This window comes from Rhamphochromis sp. 'chilingali' (assembly GCF_963969265.1).
Source record: "Rhamphochromis sp. 'chilingali' genome assembly, chromosome: 8".
In the NCBI taxonomy this organism is placed as follows: Eukaryota; Metazoa; Chordata; class Actinopteri; order Cichliformes; family Cichlidae; genus Rhamphochromis; species Rhamphochromis sp. 'chilingali'.
Genome location: NC_137935.1, coordinates 18,361,814 through 18,372,478, shown reverse-complemented (window position 1 = coordinate 18,372,478; position 10,665 = coordinate 18,361,814). Strand labels below are relative to the sequence as shown.

Below are 10,665 nucleotides of genomic sequence, written 5' to 3'. Positions count from 1 at the left end.
TATCATTAATCCTGCCTCCTTCTTTCAGCGGATACATTCTGCTCATGAGTCTTTCCCCCTACAGCACTTCATATTTGTTTAAAGATATTTTCAAATAACTAATGAACCAAAGGACCAAAGTGTCATGTCAAAGGAGCTGTTTGTGGTGGCTAGACCCCCCAAAATGCTATCATAAGACTCAAGTCTCCGCAACTCTTTTGATGTTTACTGATTTGGTTTGACCTCACAGATGTTGTTGTTCTTCAGTATCACAGTTTGTCGTTATACACTGAATAAACCTCCGGTACGCAACCAGCTCTGTACCAAACTGTAGATACAAAAAATGAGTTACTAAAAACCCCAGAGCTATAGGGGAAAGGAATACTGGACCTATGTTTATTGGGTGGATTGGATGGTGGAAAATGAAGGCTGAACCAACATCACAGACATTACCGTGACACTTGGATGTCCTCATTAAGAGTTTCTAGCAAGAGAAAATTTGTGTTTAAGAATTGCTTACAAAAAAGTTTCTGGATAAAAAAAAAACAAGAAGAAAAAAAACTTCACCTCAGTGACATTGCAAAGTTGCAACCTCATGCATTTGAGTGCACCCTTAATCCTACTGAACTAGTTGAATTCTAATACAAACAACAGCATTCCTGAGTTATGATGCTGACATCGCAGACAGACAGGCGACAATTCTAAGAGCCCAATATGCTAAATTCACTAGGCGCAGACAAAATGAAATTTAGATGTACAAAACTGTACGCAGGTTAAAAGTGCTCCTTGTTTTGTTTTTTGTTTTTTTATTTAAATAAAAACAGGCTCTGGTAATACTAGTCTGCGTACACGGAGAAGATGTTGCGTGGACATCTGTTCAAAACCAGGTACTAATCATTTTTTATTTAGTCTCCCTTTTTGAGCAGGAAAATAAATAAAAAAAACTTTAATGTAAAAAAATTAAATTCTTTTAGTTCTTTTTCACACAACTGAAAAAATAGACAATGTTTTTTGCAGATAGGAAAAGGCAAGCAACAAGCCAGCAGTACTTTCCACTGATCCTGATCAGCTGATCCACAGGAACATGTATCCCTAATTCTGTAATAATGATATAATGGGAAAATACACGTGTCTAACTTTTTAGGCACATATTGGATAATTTCTCATAATTTAAAAATACCACAGTACCATGGCGAAATGACAATAAGTCATAAGTCCATTTTATGTCAAATATTCAGCATTTTTTCACTGCACGTCTTGTGGTTGTGGCGGTGCAGGACAGAGCTCATCCATACCCTGCAGTACGGTGTACATTTTAGGACATCGTCAGGTATCAGAAAAAAAATTGTCAGGTGTCAGAAAAAAAATTGTCAGGTGTCAGTTGTCAAAAAAAAAAAGTCAGGTATCAGACAAAAAATTGTCAGGTGTCAGTTGTCAAAAAAAAAAAGTCAGGTATCAGAAAAAAAATTGTCAGGTGTCAGAAAAAAAGTTGTCAGGTGTCAGAAAAAAAAATTGTCAGGTGTCAGTTGTCAAAAAAAAAAAAAGTCAGGTATCAGACAAAAAATTGTCAGGTGTCAGTTGTCAAAAAAAAAAAAAAGTCAGGTATCAGAAAAAAAGTTGTCAGGTGTCAGAAAAAAAGTTGTCAGGTGTCAGAAAAAAAGTTGTCAGGTGTCAGAAAAAAAATTGTCAGGTGTCAGTTGTCAAAAAAAAAAGTCAGGTATCAGACAAAAAATTGTCAGGTGTCAGTTGTCAAAAAAAAAAAAGTCAGGTATCAGACAAAAAATTGTCAGGTGTCAGTTGTCAAAAAAAAAAAAAGTCAGGTATCAGAAAAAAAGTTGTCAGGTGTCAGAAAAAAAGTTGTCAGGTGTCAGAAAAAAAGTTGTCAGGTGTCAGAAAAAAAATTGTCAGGTGTCAGAAAAAAAGTTGTCAGGTGTCAGAAAAAAAAAGTCAGGTATCAGACAAAAAATTGTCAGGTGTCAGTTGTCAAAAAAAAAAAGTCAGGTATCAGAAAAAAAATTGTCAGGTGTCAGAAAAAAAGTTGTCAGGTGTCAGAAAAAAAAATTGTCAGGTGTCAGAAAAAAAGTTGTCAGGTGTCAGAAAAAAAAATTGTCAGGTGTCAGTTGTCAAAAAAAAAAAAAGTCAGGTATCAGACAAAAAATTGTCAGGTGTCAGTTGTCAAAAAAAAAAAAAAGTCAGGTATCAGAAAAAAAGTTGTCAGGTGTCAGAAAAAAAGTTGTCAGGTGTCAGAAAAAAAGTTGTCAGGTGTCAGTTGTCAAAAAAAAAAAAAGTCAGGTATCAGAAAAAAGTTGTCAGGTGTCAGAAAAAAAATTGTCAGGTGTCAGAAAAAAAGTTGTCAGGTGTCAGAAAAAAAATTGTCAGGTGTCAGAAAAAAAAAGTCAGGTATCAGAAAAAAAGTTGTCAGGTGTCAGAAAAAAAGTTGTCAGGTGTCAGAAAAAAAATTGTCAGGTGTCAGAAAAAAAGTTGTCAGGTGTCAGAACACAAGGTACCAGAGAGAAAATCTTCCTGCAGGTGGCGCTGTTGTCATGTCCCACCCGAATTGATTTCCAAATATGTCATCAACGTGTGACCGTGGGAGAGCGTAAGGTCATTGACCTCACCGGAGTTTTACCGTGGTTCAGGCTCCTAACGACACAAGGTAAGTTTAACTTTTTCTCCCTTTTGTTCATATTTTTGCCACAGTTGTGTTATATTAAGTTGCAGTTATGTTGTGAAAGTTACATATCAGAGACGGAAAGCCAGTTTTGTACGAAACCAAATCAGTACTATTTTTGTCTGGCTAATTCATTCTAGCTAGCGACAGTGGTGAAACGTGATTCAAATTTAAACTGTTCAGTAATTGTTTTGTATACAGTTCAGCAAATGGACAAGCTGAAAGCTTATGAGCAGTTGCATTTGAATACTAATCCTATTTGAAGTAATACATTTCCAGTGGTAGACATGTTAGATTGTCACACCTGGCTATGCATTGTTTTATTAATATTATATATTGTCTTGATAGCTTGAAGGGGATGATGCCGGTTTCATATCACTGGACTTATCCATGGCAGTAGAGTACATCCATGCACAGAGAATCATTCACCAGGATATAAAGCCAGCAAATGTCATGGTAAGCCATATTGTATTTTTCTTTTTCTCCACTTTGTTTTTGAAGATCAAAATAAAAATAGTATATTATTTATTTAACTTTATTCTCTTCAGTCTATTAAACACTACATTTGAACAATGAGAAACTTTTCTGGCATATTCATATAAAGGATTTTTTTTTTAAAGTAAGAAGCCTTACATTGTTTCTTTAATAGTCCAATTTTTCTTTAATATGTTGGTTCTTGCACACCTACAAAATTCCCAAACATGTTGTAAGTTTAGGCTTTACAAACTGAAAGTTTCTATTATTTTATTAGTCTGTACCACTTGCTTAAGTGGAATCGGGATTAAAAAATGCACAGGACTATAAAACCGGGTTGGATCATTAACCAATCTGTTAATTTTAATGTTGGGTATAATAAACAATCTCAGAATAAATCTGCAGTGATTGGGTGATCTGGGTGCTAAAAGCTTTGAGGGTTTTTTTTTTCCCCAATTATGAGCTGTGGTCTTTGGAATGACATTTTTGATAACATTTGTGAAATTTTAGACAACCTGGTAAGTTCTCATATGTATACCTTATAGGTTCACCACCCTTCTAAGAAGGCAGTCCTGACAGACTGGGGCATGGCAGACATAAGAGACACTGTGATGCTTCGTCAAGGGAGTAAGTTCACTGCCCAGGCTACTGGTCCAGCTGGTGGCACATATTTTTACATGGCCCCTGAATGCATACTCATGTTTGAAGAGGCCTCGTTCCAGACAGACATGTGGTCCCTCGGAGCCACATATCTGGAGATCCTGACGGGTTCCACTCCGTGGATGGTTAAAAAACAAAGAGAACTGGCTGCACTAATGGCCACCAAAACCCCACCACATGCCCTATCACATCTCAGTGACAAAAACAGTTTTCTTGGTGGTTTGGTGAGCTATGACCCAGACTCAAGGCCTTCCGCATCTGATGTTGTTAAGTTTCTCAAGTCAGGCCTTGATCTTACGAGCTGATATGGCTACAAGTGGTAATGTTGCTACAGTCTGCAGTTCAAAAGTCTTTCAATGTGAATTATGTTCTACATTATTGTTAACAAAAGTTGTGGTAAATGAAACACTGAATCATTATGAAAGATGGCACCTTGTCAATTGTATTTCAACATTTTATTGTACATTTTGTTGGTCAGACAGTTTTCAAATTACCTGTTGATTTTAAACAAGGATAAATAAATGTTAACAAACACTGTTGTATGATTTTATTGGTCATTGGAAATGTTTACTGGTGCACCTTCCATCCTCTCTCTCTTCAGAAAGATGTATATGTCATTTGCCTCGGCAAACGTAGAAAGTGTAGGAACTGCATTTCTGTTCATGGCAGTTGTGAGCTCTTGGACTAGCATGAGGTATGCAGCAAGGCAACCATCAGGTGTGCAGGGAAACTGGCTGTTTTCTAAAATGTTCTGGCACATGTCTCTGAATTCCTGGTTTGCTACCAGTGAAGGCTCTTCCCTCTCACAGATTAATTGCTTGGCATAGTCTAAAAGGTCTGGGTCAACAATGTGCAGCACATTGCCATATCCTGCGAATGAAAGACAATATTGAAAAGATGTTCACTTTGAATGTTAAAAATAAATGAATAATGACAAAGCTGTTCTAGAACCTGTATAAGAAGCAGTCAGTGTTTACAGATGTTATTACAGAAACTTAAAGATGGAAATATCACTCAAACATTTAGATAAATTTTTAGTTAAAGGTGTCAATATGAAGCCATTTTAGTATTGACAGTAGAAATTCAGAAATCTCTTATTGTACTACAAGTAGGCTTCTTCGGAAGACACAAAAGAGAAAGCACATTATAACAGTTTTACGCTCATTACACTGGCTTCCAGTATATTTTAGAAAATTCATTTTAAAATTTTAGTAATGACTTTCAATGCTCCGAATCGTGAAGCTCCTGCCTTAATTTCTGATCTTATAGAACCCCACGCTCCCTCTCCCAGCCTGTGATCATCTAATCAATGGCTGTTAGTAGTCCCACCAGAAGACCAGAGGCAAGAGATCTTCCAAAGCGGTGGCTCCCAGGTCATGGAATGCTCTGCCTCCATCATTACGTTTCCTTGATTGCATTTATTCTGTATGTTCGATTGTGCTGTTTTATGTTTATCTGTTTTATATTATTGTGAAGCCACTTTGTGGTTTTTATCCTGTGAAGAGTGCTATATCAAAGTAAAAGTAAACTAATGAAAGTTAAAAAACAAACAAAAAAATAAAACCCCACAGGCTTTCAAATGACATACCAGGAGGTGGTGAGGTAAACAGAAGGTCGGGTTTCCCAAATGGACCAGGTGCATTGCGTTGCTTGCGGATGTCATGGGTGTTCCAAACTGTTTGCTCCGTTTTTAAGTCTCTTTGAAGCAGTGGCAAGTGTGAGTACTGCAAGCAGTTGCTATGAAAAAGGAGAATTAAAAAATTAATATGTTCATCTGCTTCTTTGAGGTAGAATAAGTAAAAGCTAAATTTTAATCAGTACTCAAAAAACAAAGGCATTCCTAGACCACATACTTTCATACTGCTGCTTGATTATTTTTCATGTCTAAAAATATTGACTTACATGTGCACAGGATTGTCCAGTTCAAGGATCCCAGACTCCATCATGGCCTACGCATGTTGTTTTGAAAAAGACATAAGTTGTGAAGGTGAGAATTTCATTAGTGAAAAGGTACAGATGTACATAAACACAGATTCTGGCCTTGTGTTTTCAGATAAACTAATCCATCGTATGTTTAACGAAATTTGGATGGCTACTCTTTGTTAATAGGTTTTACAGGTGAAAGATTTGCTTTACCTCAAATGTTGTCAGCCATTTCTTAATCCATGTCCGCTTTAAAATACTGTTGAAACATTCAGCTCTCTAAACAACAGAAACATGACATTATCAGTTTTGTTGTCAGGTTGTTACTTTAGAAATAGTCATTTACCAGCTTAAAGACATACCTGGTTGTGCACTGATGTCCCCATTCTGAAGCACCTCCATGCCTGATTCCCAAGATCTCGCATGTGAAATGCCATCTGCATTTGACCCACAACAAGGTTCTCCTTTCCTCTGTCCCCCCGAATCATTTGAGGACAGCCTAAAGACACAAACTGAAGATAATTAGTGAATGATGAAAAAATAAATTTATTAACAAAATGTAATCTTTTTTAACCCCCCATTTTTTAGTATATTGCATACCACCCTGTTCTTGAACAGCCTCAAAGAAGTATCTGGCCACAAAGTTTTGCTTGCGGTTGGATGTGCCCACCTTTAGCCATAGAACCTTCCTGGAAAATCTGAAAAGAAAGAAACAGAAAAGTGGCCACTTGTACATATGATTTAATCATGTTTTGGCACTATGTTTGGTTTTTGTTACATTCCCCAAGAGTATGCTGGTTTTCCATTGTATTATGTCTAGGCGTTGTTTCTGGTTCCTCCGGCCATTTTGACTGCCATAGTTGTGTAGGCTTACATGCCTTTGGAATTGAATGTGACTCTTGACTGTGTTCAGACTGACGCGAGGGGAGAGCTGCCTTTTGTTTTGTAATCCCTTGTATTCTCCTGTTTATGTGTTGGTTAGGTAGGTTATCGTAAATTGTACATTTTATTTTCTTTGGAGTTAAATTCTGTTTACTTTATATCAGGGATGTTTTGTTTGTTGTGTTGGTCTTGGCCCTCCCTGAAATTAACTGCCAGTCTGAAATGGAACTTTAAGACTAGCAGGAAATAAGCCTTTTAAAAACCGCCATCTTGAATCCTCCTTCACTATTCATACTTTATCTTGGTCCCTTAGACCAGGCTTGGCCAAATCCAGACCTCGAGGGCCAGTGTCCTGCATGTTTTAGATATCACCCTGGGTAAACACACTTGAATAAAATGATTAGTTCATTACCAGGCCTCTGGAGAACTACAAAACATGTTGTGAGGGTAATTTAGCCATTTGAATCAGCTGTGGATCAAGGACACATCTAAAACCTGCAGGACACCGGCCCTCGAGGCCTGGACTTGCCCATCCCTGCCCTAGACTACTCAGGAGAGATAACACCTCAGTTTACCGCACATCCTTATCTTGAAGCAACTTTGTACTATCACTGAATATAATAAATTAAGTAGCGAATGCCATATTCAAACCTACCCATCAATCCCCAAATGTATCCACATTCCAAAGAACTTCAGTTTATCATTGCCTATATGAAACAACAAATAATAATTACAATTTGTTTCAACAGAAGTACCATCAAAACATGTTTGGAAGGTTAATTGAAAAGATAAAATAAATACCATCAATGTGCCGTGTGTCATTTGGACCACGGCTGATGTAATTCCGACGGGGAATTTTCTTCTTTCCAGGAGATCTCCTCTGAAGACCACTTGCATCCATATACCTCATTATATTAGCAACATCGTCTCTACAGTAACAATAGATTTTACTCTGAGCTCAACAGTAAAACAAGAGAACACTTGATCATATACACATTATTTAACCAACCTGTAACAAGGCCGCACTCCTCTGACATCCCTTACCCGCTTTACCATTGCCCTGATTCCTTGTTCAGGAGACCACTGTTTCATCTCACTCTAAAAAACAAACAAACAGACAATTGAATGTTGTTGTTTTTTTAAATCACTACAGAAAATAACATTTATTGTTTCTACAATAGCTCATGACACAGACTTCAGGAAAATATATATTTTTTGCACTGATGTTTTAACGCTTACCTCCACAGCTTTGTGGATTTCAGTAAAAGGTCGTTGGGGGCATCTTCGCTTCAACCCTAGAAGTTTTAAAACTCGTCTCAGATGCCTCTCACTGTTAAAAGACAACACAGACTTACATTATATTAAATGCAAACTGCATGTTTTGTCATTTTAGAGAGTTGTCACGGAAACTGTTGAAATGCAGACTTACCTTATTTTATGCCCATATGAATTCAGTGCACAGCTGATTTCCTTTTGTTTTAAGCCTTTGTTGAACAATGTTATTATCATCATATCTTGAAAGGTTAAGTGTAACAACAACAGTCTAATTGATCACCCACCTCTTACACTGAACATAAGTAATTAACCAGTAAAGTACTAAATCTTTTTATGTGGCAATTACACTAAAAGCATCGTCTATTCAGTGCCCACAAATAAAACATGTGTAGCAAAAAATACACTTCTTTGATATGAAAGAGGTGAACAGTAGTTAATAAATAAGTTGTACTTTAGTCATTTATTTTTAATGCTCTTTTTTTAATAAAAAAAAAAAAAGTATTTTTGGTACAGTCATGGGAACCAGCCAGAGTCGGATACCCCTTTCATCATCGTCAGATGACATATTGCAGCAAAGTCTAAAAACAACAACAGAAAAAAACATATCGGGATCAAAAAATATCCCGACAGTAGCAATATAGAAAAGAGAAATAAAGAAAAAGAGCGACAGAAAGGATGGAGGCTGCTCGTGAGCTTTCAGCTTGTCCATTTGCTGAAATGTATACAAAACAATTACTGAACAGTTTAAATTTGAATCACGTTTCACCACTGTCGCTAGCTAGAATGAATTAGCCAGACAAAAATAGTACTGATTTGGTTTCGTACAAAACTGGCTTTCCGTCTCTGATATGTAACTTTCACAACATAACTGCAACTTAATATAACACAACTGTGGCAAAAATATGAACAAAAGGGAGAAAAAGTTAAACTTACCTTGTGTCGTTAGGAGCCTGAACCACGGTAAAACTCCGGTGAGGTCAATGACCTTACGCTCTCCCACGGTCACACGTTGATGACATATTTGGAAATCAATTCGGGTGGGACATGACAGCAGCGCCACCTGCAGGAAGATTTTCTCTCTGGTACCTTGTGTTCTGATACCTGACAATTTTTTTTTTGACAACTGACACCTGACAATTTTTTGTCTGACACCTGACAACTTTTTTGTCTGACACCTGACAATTTTTTTTCTGACACCTGACAACTTTTTTGTCTGACACCTGACAAGTTTTTTTCTGACACCTGACAAGTTTTTTTCTGACACCTGACAATTTTTTTTCTGATACCTGACATTTTTTTTTCTGACACCTGACAATTTTTTTTCTGATACCTGACTTTTTTTTTTTTTGACAACTGACACCTGACAATTTTTTTTCTGACACCTGACAATTTTTTTTCTGACACCTGACAATTTTTTTTCTGACACCTGACAACTTTTTTGTCTGACACCTGACAATTTTTTTTCTGATACCTGACATTTTTTTTTCTGACACCTGACAATTTTTTTTCTGATACCTGACTTTTTTTTTTTTTGACAACTGACACCTGACAATTTTTTTTCTGACACCTGACAATTTTTTTTCTGACACCTGACAATTTTTTTTCTGACACCTGACAACTTTTTTGTCTGACACCTGACAATTTTTTTTCTGATACCTGACATTTTTTTTTCTGACACCTGACAAGTTTTTTTCTGATACCTGACTTTTTTTTTTTTGACAACTGACACCTGACAATTTTTTTTCTGATACCTGACTTTTTTTTTTTTTGACAACTGACACCTGACAATTTTTTTTCTGATACCTGACTTTTTTTTTTTTGACAACTGACACCTGACAATTTTTTTGTCTGACACCTGACAATTTTTTTTTCTGACACCTGACAACTTTTTTGTCTGACACCTGACAATTTTTTTTCTGATACCTGACATTTTTTTTTCTGACACCTGACAATTTTTTTTCTGATACCTGACTTTTTTTTTTTTTTTGACAACTGACACCTGACAATTTTTTTTCTGACACCTGACAATTTTTTTTTCTGACACCTGACAATTTTTTTTCTGATACCTGACTTTTTTTTTTTTTGACAACTGACACCTGACAATTTTTTTTCTGACACCTGACAATTTTTTTTCTGATACCTGACAATTTTTTTTTTGACAACTGACACCTGACAATTTTTTGTCTGATACCTGACAATTTTTTTTTTGACAACTGACACCTGACAATTTTTTTTCTGATACCTGACTTTTTTTTTTTTTGACAACTGACACCTGACAATTTTTTGTCTGATACCTGACGATGTCCTAAAATGTACACCGTAGTGCAGCTTCTGTGTGCATAATCCCATCTTTGCCTGGACTGTTTGGCATTGCTCCGTCAACAGTCAGAGCGAACTTTCAATTATATCTTTGACCAGCACACACAGTCAGTCCCCCTCACTGGAAGTCAGCCATGTCCACATGGACTGGAAATATGGTAGGAATCAAGTCTTTTTTTGTCTGGACATTTTCCTAAATTTGACTCCCTTTGCTTCTCCTTGGCGTCTTCCCACTTTCCCACTCCAGGTCTGTGTGTGTGATATTATGAAGAACAGATTTTCCCGAAAGGAAATGAAAGGGTTTGTTAGAAAGAGAGAGAGAGAGAGAGAGAGGGAGAGAGAGAGAGAGAGATCAGAGGGCCTGTGTTGCACCAACAACCCACCCACCCAGCAGCCAGCCAGCCTTCACAGGGCTGTATAAATCCACATGCAGGTCACATTACTGCTCTCCTTCATCAATGTTTACTGGCATGTTAAAGATT

General features: G+C 36.8%; 1 protein-coding gene and 1 long non-coding RNA gene across 3 annotated transcripts; one reads left to right on the top strand and one right to left on the bottom strand.

Annotated features, from left to right (window-relative positions):
• The first annotated feature begins 2,456 nt into the window (after window positions 1-2,456).
• LOC308400806 lies at window positions 2,457-4,319 on the top strand. The gene is made up of 3 exons (XR_013972416.1): window positions 2,457-2,635; window positions 2,999-3,106; window positions 3,670-4,319. It is a non-coding gene; the product is annotated as an uncharacterized lncRNA (long non-coding RNA).
• Window positions 4,320-8,374, bottom strand: LOC308400805 (uncharacterized protein). Of its 2 annotated transcripts, none has more exons than XM_080888786.1 (11): window positions 8,019-8,374; window positions 7,829-7,919; window positions 7,599-7,687; window positions 7,391-7,479; window positions 7,245-7,296; window positions 6,308-6,405; window positions 6,070-6,206; window positions 5,921-5,986; window positions 5,687-5,733; window positions 5,373-5,521; window positions 4,320-4,654 (listed from the first exon to the last, which is right to left on the bottom strand). In XM_080888786.1, the coding sequence occupies exons 1-11, from the start codon at window positions 8,099-8,101 to the stop codon at window positions 4,332-4,334; spliced, it is 1,224 nt and encodes a 407-aa protein (XP_080744912.1). In that variant the 5' UTR covers window positions 8,102-8,374; the 3' UTR covers window positions 4,320-4,331. The 2 variants fall into 2 exon arrangements, with proteins under 2 accessions (XP_080744912.1, XP_080744911.1); XM_080888785.1 differs by having other exon boundaries at window positions 7,391-7,518; window positions 8,019-8,372.
• Between the last annotated feature and the right edge of the window lie 2,291 nt (window positions 8,375-10,665).